Source organism: Lepisosteus oculatus, chromosome 23 (assembly GCF_040954835.1).
Source record: "Lepisosteus oculatus isolate fLepOcu1 chromosome 23, fLepOcu1.hap2, whole genome shotgun sequence".
NCBI lineage: Eukaryota > Metazoa > Chordata > Actinopteri > Semionotiformes > Lepisosteidae > Lepisosteus > Lepisosteus oculatus.
Window position 1 is genome coordinate 4,706,305 of NC_090718.1, and position 23,412 is coordinate 4,729,716.

At 52.3% G+C, this 23,412-nt stretch overlaps 1 protein-coding gene across 1 annotated transcript; it reads right to left on the reverse strand.

Annotated features, from left to right (window-relative positions):
- pcsk7 (proprotein convertase subtilisin/kexin type 7) lies at positions 1-23,365 on the reverse strand. The gene is made up of 16 exons (XM_069182401.1): positions 23,174-23,365; positions 20,225-20,667; positions 18,914-19,048; positions 18,078-18,243; positions 17,500-17,590; positions 17,262-17,316; positions 12,641-12,779; positions 12,194-12,294; positions 10,774-10,941; positions 10,196-10,303; positions 9,214-9,316; positions 6,474-6,630; positions 6,065-6,159; positions 4,053-4,146; positions 3,166-3,283; positions 1-2,479 (listed from the first exon to the last, which is right to left on the reverse strand). The coding sequence occupies exons 2-16, from the start codon at positions 20,618-20,620 to the stop codon at positions 2,210-2,212; spliced, it is 2,196 nt and encodes a 731-aa protein (XP_069038502.1). The 5' UTR covers positions 20,621-20,667; positions 23,174-23,365; the 3' UTR covers positions 1-2,209.
- Between the last annotated feature and the right edge of the window lie 47 nt (positions 23,366-23,412).

Sequence of the window (23,412 nt, forward strand, 5' to 3'; positions counted from 1 at the left end):
TCCTGAAAAAACAGCCTTTATTTAATCCAGATCAGATCAGCCGCAGGACCAAATACAAAAGCAGACTCTCGCTTTGAGCACCCCTGAGGTGGCGCTTGACTTTAACAAATAAAACAGTCACAGTTTTGGTTGTGAAAACACCCGGTTTAGCAAAACCAGATTGTGCAAGGTCGATTCTCAATGACAACCATCTGATTATTTCGAGCAAAAGGTTTTAAAAGACACCAGCGCAACCAAAGCATTTACATGTAATATATACTTTGAGGTTCCAACACAGGGAGGATATTCATGAGCACTAATTTCCTATAACCCAAAAGAATCTAGAGTAATAACCTCAGAGCCAGATTTTGAGAAAGCAGGTTATGGCTGTGTATATATCCAGACACATACTGTACACACACACACAGCAGTGTGACAAATGATCACAACACCTCATTGCTCCTGTACATTTCCACGTGCTTCCGAAATGAAAACACTACACCCGAAACTCCCGAAAAACCTTGAGAATAAAATGTACTGTATACCGTATATTACTGACAGCAGCAGTGTGTTAGAAGTGAAATTTACAGAAGAGCAACAGATAGGGACCTTCTGCGAGAGGATTGTGATCATTACACTGCACAGCTCTGACTGGGGCGAAAGCAAAGGGGCCTTATTGCACAAAACCAGAAGAGATTGCACAGCTATTGCAGAGAAATCCGGTGTCACAGAAAGTGAGTGTGCAAAACATGAGCAATACCTGCACGAATGCAATGCAGTCCTGTTCTTACAGCTCGAGAGCTGAAGGTGTTCCAATCCATCGGCACACGAATGAATGCATCTGAGCATATAAATATATATGCATGCATCCATTTGCTGCCTACGTTCACTTCTAGATATACACCCGCCACAAATGTTATGCTTATTTAAAAAAAAAATCCAGTATTTAAAAAAACTGCAGTACATGCTCTCTTTTAGGTTTGCACACATTGCACTCTCCTTCCACCTTAGCGTCCAAATGAACAAGGGTTCGGAAAGAAAATACCCCCCAAAAAAATATCTCTTAAAAACAATCTGGAAGCTGGAATATTTGTACTGGATATGAATATTAAACAGACTCCTTTTGTGTGCACACACTCGCAGCATTCAAAGACACCCCCCCATCTCTCACACGCACACAGAATCACAGCCGGGGACAGCCAGACCGCCTGTCTGATGAAGCGAGGGCAGGCTTTCAGAGGAATCGCGTTCTCCTCCCCCTCGTGGTCCAACTCGGCCCCATCGCCAGCCAGTCCCAGTTCTTCCCCATCGAGGTGCGGTGTCGAGGAGAGGCGGATGCAGGGCGGCGCCGAGGGACGAGTCCCGGCCTGCGGACTGGACACAACACTGCCCAGCGGGCCGCCACGCGAGAGCGCCGTTTCTCGGAGCGCGCCTCCAGCTCGCTTTCTGGAAATCTTTGTTCACAGTGCAATATGTATCTTTTTTGTCTTTTACTCCAAACCCAGGCCACTTACATGTATTTATAAAAATACAAGTGGGGGGGGAGTCGTGGTTTGGCTCCATGAGGGTGTTTTACTTGTGAAATGGTGCAAACGCACCGGAAAGGCGCAACAACACCTTTCGAGCTGGTAACACCTCATGGTTTTCCATCTTCCTGGGGAAGAGATCTGTCAAATGGGGTGAAACGGGGGGAGGTGTGTGTGTGAGTCTGTGTGTGAGTCTGTGTGTGAGTCTGTGTGTGTGTTTCTGAGCTCCGTAGGAAGCCCCTCAGTGTCTCACTCACTCTCCATCCTCCAGCAGAGCCCGCCTCTGCCACGCTGCAGATAAACCCTTTAACCCCCCGAGCCAGAAACACCGGGGGAAGCCGGCGGAGCCCCCCCACGCCCCCCTCGGACAGGCTCCGCAGCGAGGCGGGCGGGAGCCGGCCCGCCCAGGAGGGGGGTTCTGATCCGAGAATGCTGGGAGGGGGGCTGGGAGGGTTCGCGTCCTGCAGGAAGGGGCAGCTTTCGGATCCAGGTGGTCCCGCCAGGAGAGTCCCTCTTGCAGCTCCAGGCTCCAGGGCTGCTGCGGTCTCCCCTTCCCTGCGCGGGCCTGCGAGTGAGTGTTCAGGGGTGTCATGCCATGTCCCCCAGTCTGTCTCTCTCCGTGACCCGTCCACTGCCTAGGCTGCCCCTCAAGCCCTACAACCCCCTTGCTTCAAGAAGGAGGGGCAGGAGAGGGGCAGGGGGCGCTACGTAAGGGTGTCCTGAGCGATGAGCGGGGCTTTCTCCTCTTCCTCCTTCTCCTCCATCTCCTCTTCCAGCTGCAGAGTGGGGCGGCTCGCGGGGGTCAGGGCCAGAGTGTGCAGGGGGACCCGCCCGCCGCCCTCGCCCTCCTCCACGCTCCCCCTGCCCCGCTTCCTGCCCCAGCACGGCCTGGGCCATTCCAGGTGAGCCAGGCTGACCTCCAGGGTGTAGTACAGAGACCAGAACAGGGCAAAACAGCCCAGGAGGAGCAGAGACTGCAGGGAGACAGAGAGAAGAATCGGTCAGCCTCTAGTACGCAGTGTTCCTGGTGCACCCAAACAAACAAGGCGCCCGTCACGCAAGGGCTGTATCCTGCACTTGGAGCCCTGCCCTCGCTCTGGTCACTGTGCAAACGAACCACACAGGGCCCACCCTAAAGATGTGGTCTCAGCCCATCTGGCTCATAGCCTGGGTACGGCTCTCTTTATCCACCTGAACGTGATCAACGGATGAGATGGTACCCACGCCGGATAAAAGTTACCCCAAGCATTACAACAACAGTACCCAAGGAGACCAAACGCAAGGGGATGGTCAGGGGGCTAATTTATGATTAGTATTATTAAGGGATGTGTACACTTATCAAACCATTTTTCTCAGGCGCATCTTGTAATCCTGGCAGACTTGTCCTCCTAGTGGATCACACCGTCTTACAAGACTGGAGAAGACTTGTTCTCCTGGTGGATCACAATGACTTACAAGACTGGAGAAGACTTGTCCTCCTAGTGGATCACAATACCTTACAAGACTGCACACTACAACGTGTCTATTGTAAATGGCTCACAAATGAGCCAAGTTCATTGGATTTTAGACCATGTGAACCAAGCCCGGTGTCAATACGCTCGAAGAGAGAAGACAGAACAAAAGCTCAGGCAGATGTCACCCACAGGACTCTCAGACTCACCTTCAAGCTGTTGGAGGTGAGGGGGCTCACCACTTCTGGGGGGATGTCCAGCCCAGGAGGGCAGGGCAGAGAGAAGCCACTGTGCAGATACTGCCCACCCATTGCCTCCTCCACGTGCCTGTGGACCAATCACATCACATTGTTACTGTGAAGCACACCCACCCTGCTACATTCTGTGGACCAATCACATCACATTGTTACTGTGAAGCACACCCACCCTGCTACATTTTGTGAACCAATCACATTGTTACTGTAAGGCTCACCCACCCTGCTACGTTGTGTGAACCAATCACATCACATCGTTACTGTGAGGCACACCCACCCTGCTACATTGTGTGGACCAATCACATCACATGGTTACTGTGAGGCACACTCTAGACTACAGAGCCCAGAGAATGGAGAGCCCCAGTCCAGCAGGGGTTGAAGGTCACATTGTAGGCAGTTGATATGTTAAAGTGTTTTGAGATCATTTTGGACTACAGTCTTGGTACTAACAGACCAGTTATTTTGATTGAATCAAAATTTTACAGGTGTCACCAAAATTCAGAAACAGGGGATCTACAAAATGCACTGGACAGGGAGTCTCTGGGGTCAGTGCTGAAGATCCCCAATATCAGTGACTAGTGGATCTTTTGGACCCTACTGTTACAGAGTATGGAGATGACCCACACCCACCCTCGCTATGTGCCAATCACAACAGCGCCTCCCCCGAGAGACACACCTCCCCTTGCTGTACAGCCAATCACAGCGCTCCTCCTCTGTGAAAGGCACTGAACAGACATGCCTCACCCCACTGCATGGCCCCGTCTCACCGAGACACACTCACACCCAGCACAGCGAACTCGCAGGACGCTGGCACAACCCGAGACCCAGAGCGTCTGCCTCACCTCTGCCTCTCCTTCACTGCCTCGAAGGACATGGATGAGCCGTACAGAGTCAGCCTCCAGCGGTTCAGCACGCCCGGGGACAGCACACCGTCCCCTGAGAGTAAGAGACAGAAAGACACCGAGGTTGATAAGCAGCAGGCAGACTGTCCGGTGCCACACAGCAGAGCCCTGGAGGATAGCAAGGACAGATCGCGAGGGAAACTGACCCAGAGAATGGGACACCCACTCCAACATCTCTGGACTTTTTCCATTGCAAAAAAATAAAAACTCTTCGATCATTCATATATTAGGTGTGTTTACACAAGTTCAGGTATTCCAAAATGAGTGGACAAGAGAGACCGTTCTAGTACAATAATTCCTATACCCACGAGCTAAATTCATTCCTCTGAAAGTTGTAAAATGTCAATTAAATTCCCACTTCTTCATCTTCAACTGGTTCCAGAATTCTAAAAAAATTCCATCAAAAACACCCAAACGGCACTCAAGAATGAAAACACTAACATCCCTGGTTCATTATTCGAGTAACATGCTTCAAGTCGTCAGCTAACAAATAGACAACAAGTGGGAAAACAGTAAACACTCCTGTGCATCCACACTGTCCGGTAGGAACTGGACTTTGTTACAGTGATTAGCAAAAGCATAAACATTGGGAACTGTCCTGTGCTGCGGGCACTTAGCACACATAAGCCATTATTATAAAAAAAGTCCAAATGCAATGAAAATAAAAAACAAACTCCTCATCCAAGAGGATGCTGTACAAGAGCCCAGCTTGCAGGAATGAAAATCTGCTCTTCGAATGAAAACCCGGGTACGGACTGCCACTGTACATGTCATATCAACGAAAACCCGTACAGTGAGTGGTGGCCGCCGTTTTCTGCAGCAGAAAGCTGACCAGACATATTTCGAATGCACTCCCTGAATCTCTCGAGGAAGTGCAAGACACTAATCGGAACTAATCCTGGTACGAACGGGGAAAATTCCCCAGCACCTTATCACTTTGCCCCCTTCTTGTAAACTCCTTGGAACAGGACGTGCTGCCCTGAGAGGTGTCATCACACTCAGCAAGGCTGTAGATAACAGCTCCAGCACAGAATGCATCGCAATCTTAGGGGCACGATTTCAGGAAGCTACTGTACTTTAAACAACCTTGTTTCTGTAACACTTCACAGTGTCATCATGCTGGTTTCTTGTCGGTACGCTAGCAGGTGTGGATTCGGGGTGGGGAAAGGTCTTAGGACGCAAGGAGAGACTGCTCTGGCCTTCCCAGAATGCAGCAGATGGCGAGATGGCGCAACACGTCTGCTCGTGCCGACAGCCTGGCGCACTTCCGTGAGAGAAATAAAGACAACGGCAGAACGGGGATTTTAACTTTGAAAGCAGAAAGATCAATCAAGGAGAAAGACCAAGACAGGACAGCCCCTGTACAGGCTGTGCGATATATGTGGATTAGACTGTAAGACTGTAACATTCTCAGGGGTTTTCATTGACATCTTGGACTGAATTGATCAATGTCTAATCAGCATTACTGATCACTAGGCAGTAATCAGATATCAAAGGAAGTGCACAAGATATTAATGAGTTATTCCCAAAAAAGTGACCCCTCTGCAAGGTCAATATCACTTAAGTTACAGTACATCATCAGAAGAACAAGAAATGACTGAGTGTTTTCATTCAGTATAGCAGTGAATGAGCATGAACCCTCTCTCTAACAAGAACCCTCATGTGAACCCTCTTTGTCATGACAGTGAACCCTCACCAGGAGAGCAGCTCTCAGATACAGATGGAGAACCTCTGTCATGACAGTGAACCCTCACCAGGAGAGCAGATCTCTGACACAGATGGAGAACCTCTGTCAGGAGAGTGAACCCTCACCAGGAGAGCAGCTCTCTGACACAGATGGAGAACCTCTGTCAGGAGAGTGAACCCTCACCAGGAGAGCAGCTCTCTGACACAGATGGAGAACCTCTGTCAGGAGAGTAAACCCTCACCAGGAGAGCAAGACTTTGACTTACTGTAGTCAGTGAGCTGTAGACTGTACTGCCCCTCAGCCCTCTCGCCCCAGCAGCGCACGGTAGAGAAGGTCCAGTCAGCGTATCCTGTGGGCTCCCTGTGGACAGAACAGGCTACGCTGAGGAAAAGGCACACTCAAGAGAGCCAATCCAAACCAAGCACACTGCATCGTGGACTGGCCATCGGCCAGAAAACACACAGTCCGTCTGGAGAGCACGAGCAGTGCTTGTACTGTAGGAGTCTCTCAGACATTACTGTCTCCGACTGGGCCGTACCGGGTCTCTCAGTCTCTACTGTCCCCAGCCGGGCTGTACCGGGTCTCTCAAACTGTACCTCAGTCTCTACTGTCCCCAGTAGAGACAGTAGAGACTGAGTGAAGAAAGTGCAGACACACGTCCAGGTGTGACTCACGTGTCCATGATGCGCCTGGCTCCAATCAGGGAGGTCATCCCACTGGGGCAGTTTAGCAGGATCTCCACGTTGCCACGGCGAGGGTGAGTCATCGTCAAGGTAACGGCCACGTGCTCCAGCGTGAGCATCCCAGACTGCCGCAGGTCCGCAGCGGTCACTGCAGGCCAGGGAGGGCTTTTGTAAAAACTTACACAACACCTACGTACAGTTTGAAACAACTGACATTATTGCTCTGTCAGTTTTATCGCTTCAGAGACTCCTCAAATGGATAAGTGCTGATGCTAAGTTTGTATTGTCCACATTTGTATTGTACGGGCTGTATCAGGTCTCTCAGTCTCTACTGTCTCTGACCGGGCCGTACAGGGTCTCTTAGTCTCTACTGTCCCTAACCGGGCCGTACCGGATCTCTCAGTCTTTACTGTCCCCAGCCGGGCCGTACCGGGTCTCTCAGTTTCTACTGTCCCCAGCCAGGCTGTACCGGGTCTCTCGAAGTCCGCCTCAGACTCTACTGTCCCCAGCCGGGCTGTACTGGGTCTCTCAGTCTCTACTGTCCCCAGCCGGGCTGTACTGGGTCTCTCAGTCGCTACTGCCTCTGACCAAGCTGTACTGGTTGTCTCTGACTGCTCCTCAGTCTCTACTGTCTCTGACCGGGCTGTACTGGGTCTCTCAGACTCTACTGTCCCCAGCCGGGCTGTACTGGGTCTCTCAGTCTCTACTGTCCCCAGCCGGGCTGTACTGGGTCTCTCAGTCGCTACTGCCTCTGACCAAGCTGTACTGGTTGTCTCTGACTGCTCCTCAGTCTCTACTGTCTCTGACTGGGCTGTACTGGATTTTCCCAGACAGGCAAAGCAACAGGGATTTAGACTAGCACCCAGAGAGGCACAGGGAGAATCCGACAGGGACAGACAGGTTAACACTCGACTCCACACTCTCTCTCTCTCCCTCCCCCAAACCCGCCCGCCCTCTTTGTTTGAATTCCTGCTCCTGTGTAATCCCCTGGCATTTCCTCATACTGTTTGTTGTTACAGCCTCACACCACTTTTCCTTATAGGGAAGAACACATCCCCTGTGGGGCCGGGGAGAGGGAGAGAGACCGTCCGTTCCTCGGCGCTCCCGGACAGCTACTGGGCCCCCAGCTGCGCTCCCGAGCCAGCGCTGCTACTGTTCACCTCGCGCCGATCAATCACATCAATCAATTGGTCAGTCAGTCAATCAGATCGACATTCAGAGGCGTGACGAACCCCATCAGGCCTCCTCGGGCCCTGTGAAGCCCAGCTTCGACAGTTCCCCAGGTCCCTGCTCGACTCAAAGCCGGATTTGCCTTCCCTTAGAAATCCCGACTCCCAATGTCTGCAGTTAATTACGTCCGAGAAATGATAACAACATTCGCATTCCAAAAGCCCGGCCTCTCAGAATCCCGGGCTGGGAACAGATAAATTGCTGGCTCTCAGCGGCCGGAGCCCTCGAAAGGATTACTGACTCTTCCTAGTTCACCCCCTCGCCATATCACGCTCAACAGCGCGATGGTCGCTTGTACAGGGAAGGCAGGGTTTTCCTGACCAGCAAGCAGGGACGGGGATAAAGGGAAACAGCTGAGCGAGAAAGGGCGAGAAAAATCACTAAGAGAACAATCCGAACGAGAGGCAGGAGGGAGGGAGGGGGAACAGAGAAAGGCTGGCAGGGACGCGAGTGAGAGAGGCGGCCGTGCTGCAATATCAGGGTGACACAGCGACTCTGGAACCAGAAACATTGCCTAAAAAGGGCAGATAAGCGCAGGAGGCTGGCTGGAGGAGAGGCTTCTTTCCCTGCCCTGCCTCTTTCTCACTTTCTCCTTCTTCCTCTCCGTGTAAATCACCAGAAGTGGCACATCCAGCGAGGACACGCGCCTCTCATGCCCTGAACCTCAGGTCTGCTTTCCCGGGCCTACGGACCCTCAGCATTAAAACTGTACAACTCACTAGGAAGGCCTCCTTTACAATAGTGTGTGCAGTTTGGGTCACCATGTAATAGACCAGATACAGCAGGTCTGGATTCAGTCTAGTGAAGAGACACCCTCATACATTCCAGGGCTTAAAAGGATACCATATACCGCCAGGCTAAGAGAACTGAGCTTTTTTGTCTCAGACAGAAATTACACAATGGGACCTGATCCAAGTTTTCACAATTCTCAAAGGCGTCAACAAAGTCAACCCAGCAGACGTCTTGAGCCGCAGGACACAAGCACAGACAATGCAGGGGTACATTTAAAACCAAGAACCGCCGCTGTTCCTACACAAAGGGTTGTGGGAGTCTGGAACAAGTGATTTCTTTCAAGAAACAGCGTAATGGGATCCTTTGCTTAGCTACTACTTAGATACTAACAAGCCAACTTTGATTGGCTGGGCTGAATGTCCTTCTCTCCTTTGTAACTGTTCTGCTGTTACAGGGAGCCACAAAGGGCAGACAAACAGACATTTGCAGATCCTGGTAATGTGTTACAACATAAGCAGAAATTCAGCTGGAGTCAAAACCAGTTGTCTCTGAGAACAGAGGTCCAGGGTGATCCACTCACATCCACACTCATTGCAGTGAAGGATATTGGTACAGTAGCTCACAACACTGTGCATTAAACGGATCACTTGTTCAGTCCAAAAACAGTGCAGGAGCAGGATACTGCACAGGTATCCGCTCAGGTACGGATCTGAACTGGGACACTCCCTGTGGCTCCTTCCTGTCCCACCTCTGATCCCCACCCCCTTACCATTCCAGGTGAGAACGAGTTTTTCGGGAAAGGCTAGGATCTCTGCTTCCTCCTTCAGCTCCGGACTCTGGTAGGACACCAGGAATGGCACCGATTCCCACACCTGGATGGAGATGGAGCCGGAAAGGGAGAGAAGAACAACGAGGGAGAGTGCAGTTTAGCACGTTGGCCATAGTTCAGTGCACTGCAGGACTCTTATTCACTGCAGCACGTATGGTGCTGTATTTAGCACTGCAGTGTAAGCAAAACTGTCTTTAGCACTTGCAGTGTGTATAACAATGCATTCAGTATGTACGGGTACTGTATTCAGTAATCGTGCAGTGCACAGTAAAGTCTTTAGCACTTGCAGTGTGTATAACAATGCATTCAGAATGTACGGTACTGTATTCAGTAATCTTGCAGTGTACAGTAATGTATTTAGCACTTGCAGTGTGTATAACAATATATTTAACAATGTATGTAGGGTACTGTAACAGTACTCCTGCAGTGTGTACAGTAATGTATTTATCGCTTATGGTCTGAATTGCTGTATTAAGTATGTACTGTATTCAATATTCCTGCAGTGTGTTCCATCGTGTATTTAGCACTAGTGTGTGCAGTACTATATTCAGCACTGTAGTGTATAAAGTAATGTATTTAGCACTACAGTGTGTGGAGTACTGTATTTTAGCACTTGCAGTGTCCAGTAGAGAGTGTGGTGAGTGGACAGTACAGTGTGTCTTTATTTCAGCCCAGAGTGTGGCAGTGGACAGTACAGTTCAGAGTCAGGACAGTTTACAGTCCAGAAACCCAGGTGATGAGGTCTGTACCTTGGCAGCACAACGTGGTAGCAGATAGGACAGTGTTTTTGAAGTCCAGTAGAGAGTGTGGTGAGTGGACAGGACAGTCACTGACACAGTCCAGTCCAGAGTGTGGCAGTACACAGTACAGTTCAAAGTCAGGACAGTTTAGAGTCCAGAAGCCCAGGTGGTGAGGTCTGTACCTTGGCAGCGTTGACCAGCCTCCAGGCATTAAGCAGTCCGAAGCCATGCTGGTGACTGTGGTGCAGCCCTGCGCCATTGGTCTTCCAACCCGCTCGCTTGTCCTCGTACTGACACACACAAAGACACGTCAGCGGTGTCAGACTTGACACAACATCACCTCAGGGTTTAAACCTGGAGACAGGATTCATTTCACGACTGGAATTAATTTCTCTAGAGATACGAGTCCGTTTTCAGTTTGGGTCAATTCTACTGCGAATTTGGAGGTATTCTTTGCTCATTCATGACATTCAAACACATGGGGCAGTACTGAGAGAGAGGCTCACTGTTCCTCGGGCTGTGACAGGAGATCAGGTACTGGGCTGCCAGTTCCCTCCTCCCTCTCCCAGTAGGAATGGGAGTTGTTGTGATCCTGGCAGGTGTGGGATTGCTGAGATTAGATTTGTAAATCTGGGGAAGAATGTTTCTCCAATCCCAGAACAGAGGGCACAGTGCAGGAGGAGGTGCACCTCTGTCTCTATTTCTCCCCACTGTCACTCACTCTCCCCACCCGCTCTCCCTGTCCCCCACAGCTGCTCACCTTGGTGGCGGTGTACACAATGATGTGCTGTACGTCCCTCCAGGTCAGACAGGGTCGGACCTGCAGCATCAGAGCCACCATGCCAGCGGCCAGGGGCGCGGCCGCCGAGGTGCCCGTGTGCCCGTCTGTGCAGCCCGTGCCCTTCTGGAACTCCCAGTCCGACGTCACCTGGGCACACGGAGCTGGATTAATCACACGCAGTGAGGAGGCCTGCTGTCTACACACACACAGGGTCTACGCACTGAGAGACGGGAGCCCCATCCTCTACGCACTGATGCATATATGAGGTATTTAGTTGAGGATGCACTTACACAACTCTCTTTTTTTTGTACTATTTACACTTTTCTTCTTCCGGCTGCTTTTCCCCCTGAAACAGCCTGGAGCTTCAGCCGGGCAGGGCGGGCCCAGGGGACGCCTGAAGGACCCAGACGGGCAGCGCGAGGACAGAGGCACGCTCCCACGCCACGCACGCTGACATCACCCGGCAACACCGCGTCGCCATGGAGACCGCGAGCAAACAGCGGCCAACCGCAGGACCGCGCTTGCGGCTTCTTTCCCAGTTTCCTTACTCCTCGCCCCCCACCCCCACCCGTTCCGGTCAGGATTCCTGAGCTCTCTTGCTCGGGTCTCGGAGCCCACAAGACTGACGGCCCTGGCTCGCCTGTACAGTGTGGCTGTCGAGCTCGATCAGGGGCGGTAAGGCACCTGCCCAGGCTGAACATGGATTCAAGACACAATTCAAGCACAAAACCTTTTGTTAGCTGAAACCGCTGCCTTAAAAAAAAAATCTGAAAAACAGGGACGCTTACCCTCGCCGCTAATAGCATATAAATAGCAAACCTGTCATTTTTTATTACACCATGAACACGCTGACAATAGCCAACTGGGGTTCCCATTAAATAGCTGAACTGTGTTTGAATGTTTTCAACTCAACGTCTCAAGAGCCGCTAAAAAAACAACACAGCGACGACGCAGATGACCATTATAGTCCACATCCTCAAAATGTAAACTCTTAACGACCCATGATGTCATCGGCACACAATAGCCCAAGCTCTTCCTGTTTTCTTAAGGTGTTGCTCAAAGGGTTCAAAGGACGCACTGCAGGGCCACAACACATCCCCCATTCTGCATAAGGTACATGTGACTAGGCATCTTTTAAAGACACAGGCCCCTGTCCTGAAAACAGTAGACTGGACAGTAGAGTAGAGGCATTTCTCTGTGTCGGCAATGCCTCAGCACTTCAGCCATGTCTCCCTGTGTCCACGTCTCAGTGCGTCAGTGATGTCTCAGCGCGTCAGTGTGTCAGCCATGTCTCTCTGTGTCTCAGCACGTCAGTGTGTCAGCCATGTCTCTCTGTGTCAGTGAAGTCCGTCTGCGCCGCTGCCCAGCGTGTAAATGAGCACTATACGCCGACACTCACGATACTGCGCAGCTGTCTGTCTCCACTGCTGAAGGTGACGGCCAGCATGGAGGCGCACTCCTCCGCGTAGAAGGGCATCCTCCCGTTCTCATCCACCGCCCCTGCAACACACACAGCTCAGGACAGAGCGCCACACAGCGGCTTCCTGCAGGGCGGCGACAGGCCGCCTCACAGGTCCACTGTGGGCAACTCCGCCAGGCAGGCACCTGCTGAAGACTGCTGGCACAACTGCCTGAGGGGGGCTGTCGGAGGGGTAATATCAGCTGGGGGCAGTCAGAGGAGGGGGTAAAATCAGGTGGGGGCTGTTAGAGCTGGGGGTAAAATCAGGTGGGGGCTGTTAGAGGAGGGGATAAATTCAGGCGGGGGCTGTTAGAGGAGGGGATAAATTCAGGCGGGGGCTGTTAGAGGAGAGGGTAGCCGCTGGCCAGCCGGGCGCAGAGGACTCACCGATGGTCACGGTGTAGATGGAGTTGGCGTAGCCGTCGTAGTTGCAGTTGTCCTGGAACTGCCCCCCGTTGCCGCTGGCGACCACGAAGATGCTGCCGAAGCCCCGCCTCCCAGCGATCACCCCGTGCTGCAGCGCCGCCTGCAGGACAGGAGGAGAACTGACGCCCACTGACCATCACGTATCGCACCGCTTGCAGTCGGCATCCGGGAAACCTCACAGACAAGGACCAGGGCCCCTAAGAAGATCCAGCCCGAGCCAGGATCGGCGAGGCCAGCCCTGGCAAAGGGAGACGGACGGCGAGGTGTCCCGAGGTGCCGCTCCGTCCCCCTCTGGGCCAGAAACTGCAAAAGCAGGGGCTCAAAGCTTTTACCCCCGTAGCCGGTGGTAAAGAAGGTGACGCTGACCTGACCTGAAAATAACCATCCCAAGCGATCTGTTCAAGCGAAGGAGTATTAACCTCAGGGTTCGCTCCAGATCCAGACCCAGAACATACAGTAATATCTGGCCTGGCTACGACCTCACTGCCTTGACTAGAGCAAATTTTCTTTTATTAACCGGCTGCTGCTATGATCTCACGTTTGTACCCATTTAGGCAGCTGGGAGATGTGCTGGAGGTCTGACTAAACTAGTTTAATTGGTACAACAGCAGTGTCCCTCACAGGGTTTGGGCACTCCCCCCTTACACACACACACACACCTTCGAGTCCTGAACACAGACCCCCGCCACTCCTCCACACTGCTGCCTGTCCAACTCCCACCCCCCACGGCCCCCTGACAGGAGCCGCCAGCGCTCGACCACAGTGGGACGTCCCGTTTCGAGGACGGTCGAGCGCAGCAGCAGGAAGGGTGCGGCTTCAGTCAGAACCGCTGGCTTGCCCCTGGCTCTGACAGGACACCACAGAGAGCCCAGGGCCGGCGGCGCGCCAGAGCCCTTCATTAACGGGAATCGCACAGCTTGAACCATTTTACTGCTCCCGCAAGTTTCCACTCACCGCGCCAGGCACAGTAATGAGAGGGGAACATTAGGAAAAGATTACAGACACGAGCAGGTCTGCTGATCCCATCTGGGCAGGCGCAGGCTGCCAGGAGCACGCTGATCCCAGAGCCCCCGGGGCCCTGCGGTCAGTGGCGTGAGATGCTCAGCTCAAACATGGGCTCAAAGGTCCTATTGTTTCCCGTCCATCCATCTTCTATCCCTCTGAGCCGATACCGGGTCGCAGGGGAGCCGGAACCTTTCTCGGTCAGCAATGGGCACGAGGCAGGATACACCTCGAAGTGGGACGCCACTTCATCGCGGGGCGCAGACAGACAAACTCTCGCACCGGGGCCAGTTGTCGAAGAAGCCAATTAACCTGCCAGCGTGTCTCTGGACTGGGGGAGGATACAGGAGCACCTGGAGGAAACCTCACGCCAGCGCAGGGAGAGCATGCAAACTCCACCCAGACAGCACCCCAGGTCCAGGACTCGAACCCAAGGCCCCAGGGCTGTGAGGCAGCAACGCTAACAGCTGAGCCACCTCCTACAGTTGCCCTTTAAAACAACAAACTGACACGTCAGTGCCCACATATGCACAGGCACCCCCCCCCCTTCCGTTGGGCGGCAGCGTTACCGCCGTACAGCCTGATCTCCTTAAACGGCGGCCGCCTGGATCCGGGAGGGGAGACCCCCAAGGAAAAAAACAACCAAACGAGTGACAGTGGGCCTGTAGGTGGCGCTCTTCTGCCCGGACCAGAATTTCAAAGCCAGCGGCAAAGCAGGGTGAGGCGGGAGGAGTGCACTTTCAGGTGAGAACATAAACCGAGGCGCTGACCAATTAGATATTAATTATCCAATTAATCCAAGGAGCAGAGGTGTTAACCCTGGTGTCCCCGGTGCATCAACAATCAGTTCTTGGAAAGGCAGCGTCTCTCTCCTCCCCCTGACCGGCTAGGTCACCCAGGGGTCCCCCTCCTGGTGTAAAGAGCTTCGAGGCCCTTGGGAATGCGGGGTGCCCCAGGTGCACTGCAGAGCCTCACTGAGCGGCTTTCTGGAAACCCCACTCTGGACAGCACGCATCACAGCGGAATCAAGGCTGACGGCATCGCTGACTATCCTCAGCTGCGGAGCGTTTGAATCCAGCTCAGGAGCCTGAGCCGTGGTCACGCGTCCTCCAGAACACAATGACCTTTGAAAAGCGACGCAGGGAATCGAAAGCACATGGCGGGTAATTAACTCAAGACGTTTTATTTCATTCGCGCAGCTGCCAAGTGCTGCTAATGCAAAGTGCAAGCGTTCCTCCTAGAGGGGAAATCTGACTACAGGGTGTTAAGGCCAACCCTTCCTCTCCTGCCGCCACTAGCAACAGTCGGCCAAGGGCTGTCCACTGCTGGGAAAGGGGGAGAGGAGGAGAGAAAGGAGTGGGGGGAGGAAAAGAGAGGCAGAGATGGGGAGAAAGGCAGAGGAAGAGAGAGACAGAGGAGACAAGAGAGAGCCCCTATTTCTCTACATTCCGGAGGTCCTGCACAGCCTGTTTGAAGTCATCTCGGCACACGCTGCCTCAGAACTCCAAGGTCCCGGGTTCGATTCTGGCCTGAGTCTGCCTGCATCCCGGCATTTGTGTGGGGCCGTGCTCCGCGGTGCCGGCGCTGCCAGTCCACGCCCAGGGCCTGGTGTTACACACGCTTAAGGACATACCGGACATACCGGACACACATCGTGCCGCCGCCAGGCTCTGCAGGGGGGGCGCGGGCGGAAGAGCACGTGTGCACGTCTCCTCGCGCCCGCTGGCCCTGGACACACTGGGGACCCCCAGACACCGGCGCATCAGCTTCTACAGCTCTGGGAAAGCCACGAGCCGCCGCGCGTCAGTCTCAGAGAAAGTGCATCCGACAGGTTCTAGTTCCTGACTAAATGAAATTAGCAGGCGGTTACAGGGGCTGTAATTACAGCTCTGGTCTGGTCTGCTTCGGAGTTAGAAAGAGCTCTGCAGCAGTGTTAACATGGGCTGTGTGCGCGATAGGGTGACTCTGCTCACACATTTTCTGCAGCAGTGTTAACAACATGGGCTGTCTGCACAACAGGACTACTTTACTCATACATTTCCAGCTGACAACTGCAGCTATAGAGGACTTTACCTCTTCCACAGGCTATAAAATACTTTTAAAAAATACATAAGCTCAATACATGTATGTTGAATGCGATTTTCAATATTTAATGTTCATTCATCACTTCTCCAAACTGACAATTACTAGACTGGTTTGAAGAAAACAGCTTAGAAGAGACTGAATTGCTACTTAATAAGTTACAGAAATAAGCCATTTTTTCTATCTTCAGATGCAGCGCCGGAGGAACTCAGAGGGCTAGGGGTTGTGTGGAGCGCAGTGCTCTCCAGTGGCAGACTGTAGTACTGCAGGTTGTGCCAAGTGTCAGGAGCACATTGAGCCGACACACTTCAAATTACATCTAGTGAGTTCATGACCATAATTATAATCTACAACTGAGTTACTAGGGACTCATTTTTCAAAGGTGACTGAGGGCTTTAGATGAGTGTAACTCTCAAATGAGACTGCTGCGCTGGTGTCAACTGTGTAAACAATTCTCCAGACCCTCTACTTCATATATTACACACAGGGCAAGGGTATAATTTCCTTTCCTCATGATTTTCAGGGCTTGTACTTCAGATTAGAGTACTGAACACAAAGAAAACCAAGGACAAGGTCTCTTCAAGGCAGTGAAACCAGCAACTGAGAGAAGAATTACCACAAGGCATTTTAATCACCGTTGAAGGACAGAAGTCAGTAGACAATCTACATAAACAAAGAATTATTTGTATAATAAGAATAGTTGTAACTATAGCTACAGCTACCTCACAGGCTGACTAATAAAAAAAGTAGATTAAAGGTGAGGAACTTTGTACAAACTGCAACACATTTATCTCTCCTCCCCATGCAATACTCCAACTCCTGCAGCTGGAAATATATGCATTTGCACAAGACGTGTCAGCAGCTGTTCTACACCTTAGAATAGGGTTAAGAGTAACAACAATGATTTGATGTTCTGCGGCATCCATATGTTACCAGCAGACAGACACCTACCTGTGGACCTGATTTGGTCCGCAAGGAAACGCGGCATCAGGAAAGCAGTGAAACTCTAGCCCATGAATTTTATTAATCCGGAACAACAGGCAATAATCAACAATAATCAACAGGAAAGGTTCCTGCGCCCAACCCAACAAAACACTCTTGAGTAAGTGGGAAAGTGGGTCAGCATCACATTTAAAACAAGCAAGAGCTGCCAATGGCCTCCCAGTAGCCCAGTAGGAACTTTAAGCAATATCTATAGGCAATGGAAGAGAGCACTAGTAATTAGTTCTAGATGCTAATGAAGAATGGATCCTGTGTGCGTGCACAGGAATTTCACAATCATAGTGGATCAGCGCAGCAGTTTCTGTGTAGCAGTGTGGCGACAGCAGTGTCAGTCATAGTGAATCTGTGCACCGTACCTCAAGTAAAGTATAGCTGTTAAGTGCAGCAGTGCATCAGTGTGTCAAAGTCACGGTGTCTGTGCAGCAGTGTGTCAGTGTATCGCTGCGTTAGTGGAGCACTATCACAGCGTTGCAGAGGGAGAGTCCAGAACTCTGACCTTGCCCAGTGGGTGGGGTCCATCCACAGTACGGCCATCATCATCAGGACCCCAGCTGAGTCAGAGAGGAAGAGAGAGTGGAGGAAGGGGCCGTGAGACAGCTGCTTCACAATGGGGTGAGACATGTTACAGCCCAGTGGTTCAGTGCGATGCTGCGATACAGAGCAGTGAAACACTGACAGCATGTAATGCAGGGAGATGATTAAGAGAGCGAGAGGCAGTGTGACCGGCTGTTTACCTGCAGCTGTAGACATCGTTGATTTGATAGTGTTTGTTGAAAGCGATGGCTTCCATGCTGTCTGTGAGGGGGCCATCCAGGACCCGGATCCCTGAACATACAGACATGTTAACACACCGCACCCTGTGTCCACAGACTCACGCCAACACGCCACACCCCCATATCCATGGAGTCACGCCAACACTCCGCTCCCCCGCATCCAGAGTCACGTCAACACTCCGCTCCCCCGCGTCCAGAGTCACGCCAACACTCCGCTCCCCCGCGTCCAGAGTCACGCCAACACTCCGCTCCCCCGCGTCCAGAGTCACGCCAACACTCCGCTCCCCCGCGTCCAGAGTCACGTCAACACTCCGCTCCCCCGCGTCCAGAGTCACGCCAACACTCCGCTCCCCCGCGTCCAGAGTCACGCCAACACTCCACTCCCCCGCATCCATAGAACCCAGTTCTGTTTAACTGTCTTACACACCACTCTGAAGAACACAACTAAGATGTCCCCAGAGCATGTCCACTGAATGGATTTTATCCAGAGCTGCACAGCCTCACGTCGCCACGCTACCGGAGCCACTGAGAGCCCTCACCTGCCACGCGGCTCCCGTACGCCACGCCCACAGCGCAGAAGCTGTTGTTGGGCACGGCGGCGATCTCGCCCGCGCAGCGGGTGCCGTGGTGATTGTCACTGTGGGCATCAGGGTGGGGCATCGGGTCTGGGTCATTCGAGTTCAGGTCATAGCTGCCCTCAGGACTCTGGGGAGGAAACAACACACACCTGAATCACTGTCCTACACACACACTGTCATAGCAACACACACCTGAACCACTGTCCTACACACACACACTGTCACACCTGAGTCACTGTCCTACACACTTTCTCATACACACAGATCTCAGCTCACGCTGTCTCCACACACTGACATCATCTCTAAAAACACTGATAATTTGATAGGTTGTCACTGCACATACAGTGGTGCCCACTATTACTACACAATCATCACACATCAGTGTTGCACAAACAGTGTTCAGACTGGCACGCAGGCCACCTCCTGTAACTCCAGCTTTTTACTTACCTGACTAAGACCCTTGATCAACGTGTGAAGTTTGTGAGCAGCTAGATATTTTTGGTAGAAAGAGTATCTTAATGCTATATTGAAAGAGAATTGTTGACATTCTTGACATTAAATGCTACCTTTAAACACTATACTGGATACACAGGCGCACACTGTTACACACACCCAAGCACCCTGCACACACACATCATGACACACACACACTGAGACACACACCCGAATACCATGACATGCACACACCCTGCACACACACACACGACGCACACATCATGACACACACCCAAATACCCTGCACGCACCCAAATTGTGACACGCACACCGTTACACAAAGCGGCGCCACACAGACTCACATAGTTGGGCTGGATGTCCTGGAGCGTATGCTGAACCCCGTCGTCGACGACGACCACCGTGACCCCTGACCCCGTGATATTGCGCTCCCACACTCCAGTCACATTGATGTCCATCCCCACCTTGACCTTATTGTGCTGCGGGGGAGAAGGAAAGAGAGAACATGCCGAAGAAAAGGAAGTGGATGAGAAACGGACAGAGAGGGGCAAGCGCACAAGTGACACAAGGGAGGAAAGGAGATTCTGACAGAGAGAGAACAGGGGGGTAAGGAAATCTTCACAAAAGAAACTCTCAGGCAGCCACAGCCAGCAGAACAAAGGCAGGCCGACAGTGAGACATCAGGGGCCCGTGATCATTACATTAACCACTTAGTCCAAAACAGGGTCGCTGGACAGGATGCTAGTCCATCGCAGGGCACAAGAAGACATGACAGGGGATACAATTTAGAGACGCCAGTTAATGTAGACAGCAGGTTTTCAGCCTGTCATGTCTATCAGAAATGACAAAGAGTCAGACAGTCGCAGACATGCAGCAAAAAACTGACTGTTACTCACTGTCAGTCAGTGTGCTAGTCAGTACATTCATCAGCCCATGTTTTTCAGCACGTTCGTGTCTCACAGTCTGTTAAGCAATATATCGGGGTCGATCAGTGCATGAATTTCTCTGTTTATTTTGAGTATATTTGTGCAGTGCTTCCTGTACGTTTTCAGCTCACAGCACACGTACAACCTCCCAAACACCAAATAGTTTAAAATAATCAGCACTAATAGTACAAGAAATGTCTTCTAACCTTTTCATTTCCAAGAAACATTTTTTGAAAATACTCTTCTTCACTTGCTGAACTAGAATTTCAAGGTGAAACATGCTTGTCCCAATGAAAAGAAATACTTCAGACTCGTTTCAACACTGGAACAAGTTACCTGACGCACCTTACCTAAACAATTTAAACAACTTGGATTCTGCGACACACCAGAAACCTGCAGCACGTCAGCAGGCTGCTCTAGTTCCGAGACCCGTCAACGGCACGCTGGCAAACTGTAGAACACCCCTGACCTGCCCACGGCCCGGTCCGCCCCCTGACCTGCCCACGGCCCGGTCCGCCCCCTGACCTGCCCACGGCCCGGTCCACCCTCTGACCTGCCCACGGCCCGGCACAGCCCCCTGACCTGCCCACGGCACAGCCCCTGACCTGCCCACAACCAGCCAGTCTCCTGCAGCACGCCAGTGAGCACGCCAGTTTGGGAAGCAGTGCGTCAGAGTACCAGTCTGTCACCCACTCAAGCCATGTCTGAGCTACACGGTCCCCTTCTCACCAGGTGCCACTGTTTGGGGTATTTGGGATCGTTGAAGGCCAGCTCTCTCTTGGCCCTGCGCAGAAGCTGCTGCTGGGAGAACCAGGACACCTCAGGGTGGGCAGCCAGCACTTCGGCCGCCCCCTTGTCGTCCTGATCCCACCCGTCCGGCCCCACACCAGGGCAGAACAGGTAGTGGCCCTCCAGCTGCCCGATCTGCCCCCGGCTCTCCAGCCCCGCCTCCGCGGCTACTCGGTGGGCCAGCTCGTCCAGCTCCTGTCCGCCGGCGTGCCCGCCGCGATCCAGCCGGACCGCCCAGGCCTGGCCCGGCCCACAGGGGGCCGCCCCGGCCGCGGGCGCGGGCAGAGGGGTGGTCAGGAGTGCCAGCAGGGCCAGCAGAACGGCGGGCCAGGCCATAGCAGCTCACCCGCAGCCCTGCGAACACTGCACATCCGACCGGCAGCCTGGGGGGGAGAGAGAGAGAGAGAGGGGGGGGGGAGATGAACTGGCACCCCAGTACGTGATCTCCTGTCCCAGCCTGAGGAGCAGTGAGCCCGTCTCCCACTAACGCTCAAGATGTTTACAGCACATGTAAATATTTTATGATATGTCTTTGTTGTAAGTGTCTGTAAGATTTTATTTTACTTTTATTTTTTGTTTTGTTTCAGGTAAATATGATGATTTTTATTTGCTTTGGCAACACTGATTCTCCCCATCGGTTGTGCTAATGAAGCACCCTGAATTGAACTGAAATTGAGAGAGCGAGAGAGACGCAGATCATGGGGCGACTCGCTCAGAGAGTGGGACCCCGGCTGGGGAGACCCCGTGAGCCCCAGCACCCTCAGCAATCTAACCACACATGGGGGATACTCTTCGCCTGGGCTGGAGGGCCCAGTGCCCAGACCTGGGCAGCCGGCCACACAACCTGGTGAACCCAGCTCTCGGCTGCTGCGTCGGACACCCAGGAGCGTTCTGGACGTCTCCCGCTGCCGGCGACTCCAAACGTTTGATTAGCTAAAAGGCGTGGTTGAAACCCCTCTGGAACTGGCTGGGATCATTCCAGGGGCGGGCAGAGGGGTGGTCAGGAGTGCCAGCAGGGCCAGCAGAACAGCGGGCCAGGCCATAGCAGCTCTTTCGTTTCTTGGGACCACTGGATAAAAGTGCCATTTTCCAGGCAGCGGTGTGCTGGGGCTCTGGGATTAGAGTGGGGGACGCTAACTGGCTGAACAAGCTCATCAAGAAGGCAAGTTCTGTCTCTGGGTTTGATCTGAACCCTCTGGAGGTGGTGGCTGAGAGGAGAATGGTGTCCAAATTAATATCCAACATGGACAATGTCTCCCACCCCTCCATGACATGCTTGTGGGAATGAAGAGCACTTTCAGCAACAGGCTGATCCTACCACAGTGTGACAGGGAGCGATACAGAAGATCATTCGTGCCTACTGCCATAAGACCTCACCACCCAACCACTGTATGTCTGGACAGGGGCAGCACTGACCTGTTGTGACACCATACCTGCACTCCTGACACCTGATTCCTCTGTAACAACTATAATAATCATTCCTTACACTTATATAGTGCTTTTCTGCACACTCCACTCAAGGCGCCTTACAGGTCATGGGGATCCCCTCCACCCCCACCAGTGTGCAGCCCCACCTGATGCAACTGGTGCTCTGTCTACATCCGGTTTAGAGAAGTGCAACATGTGGAAGTGGAATGGGCAATTCATCATTCACAGCTGTGCAATAGTTATCCACTCTGTGCAATATGGTTGGGAGTTTGCAATATCTACACTGTGTCTTAAGGCTTCCTTGTGTTCTGTACATTCAGACTTTTATTTATTTATTGCATTACTACATCTGCACTGTACTGTGTCGATTGTGCCTGGCTGCTGTAGCCCTTGACTTTCCCGCATGGGATCAATAAAGTACCGATCGATCTATAAAAACGGCGATTGGAATCACAGTGGTCTGAGTAAGGATCACAACTGGCTAAAAGCGTCGTGTGTCAAAGCGAGTCCGGCGGTCTCCTCCCAAGTGAATAAACAGCCAGGTAAGTCGGAGGAGGACGGGAGGCGAGGTTCTGGAACTTCACTCGCTCAGACACACTTCATCGGGGAGGGTAGCGCGGCCGACTGCCTGGTGAGCCGTCAGTCACGCAACAAGTCAGACAGGTTTGCCCCCGTCACCCGTCACCCGTCCGCAGAAACCAGAAACTCATGATTATCCGTCACAGTTTAAGGGCGGTTACTGCATTTGCCAACGATACTGCTGCTCCCAATACTTTAACTGTTATGATAACTATTAATAATAATACCTCTTTATAATACTGCCAGCGCTCCTCATAATTCTACATTATAGTGCCGGTACTGCTACACGGAGTACAGCTCCCCCCAATTGCGGACAATTTTGTTGCAGTCAGCCTGATTTCTCCCTTTTCTCCCCCCTGCCCTCTGGTAAACGTTACAGGAGCATCAAGACACGGACCTCCCCATTCAGAGACAGCTTCTTCCCACAAGCCATCAGATACCCCTATCACTCACACTGATGCGGTTATTTTAAAGTTGTCTGTTATTTAACTTGTTGTTGTTGTTGTTGTTGTTGCTGATGATGATGATGATCTGTGTTTATGTTTCTGGCGATTCCTTTAATGTCTTTGTATTGGAGCACACACGCAAAGAAGCATTCCAATGCACAATCAAGTGAACTGAACTTATTGGCGCTGCCTATAGAAGAGTTACCTTTACAGTTATAATAATCCGTGTCGCTTGGGTTCACCTTGTGACAGAGACGGGAACACGAACAACAATAACACAGTAGCCCGCCGCTATAGTCACACAAAGTGAGCTTGAAAAGAAAAAGCAGACACGGAGGAGCCCGGGGAGAGAGAGAGAGGCAGAGTACCAGGAACTCTCCCCACCTGTCTGTCCGAAACTCTCTACCCCTCAGAGCTTTCGGTCGCTGCTCCTTACCTGTCAGGTGAAAAGTCCTCCGTTTGCGGCTCAAAACCCCATTATCTGTCTCTTCGAGTTTATTTCCTCCTCCCCCTCTGCCTTCCCCTTCTACTCTTTCGCTCTTTCAAGAAAACCGTGTTATTTCCAGTAAGTTATGTTACCACAACACTTCCGCGTTTGAGCAACACACGCGCAGTGGGAGAGCGCCGTCACTTCCGGTAATAGCGCTGGTGCCGTGACGTCGTTATTGGAGAGGC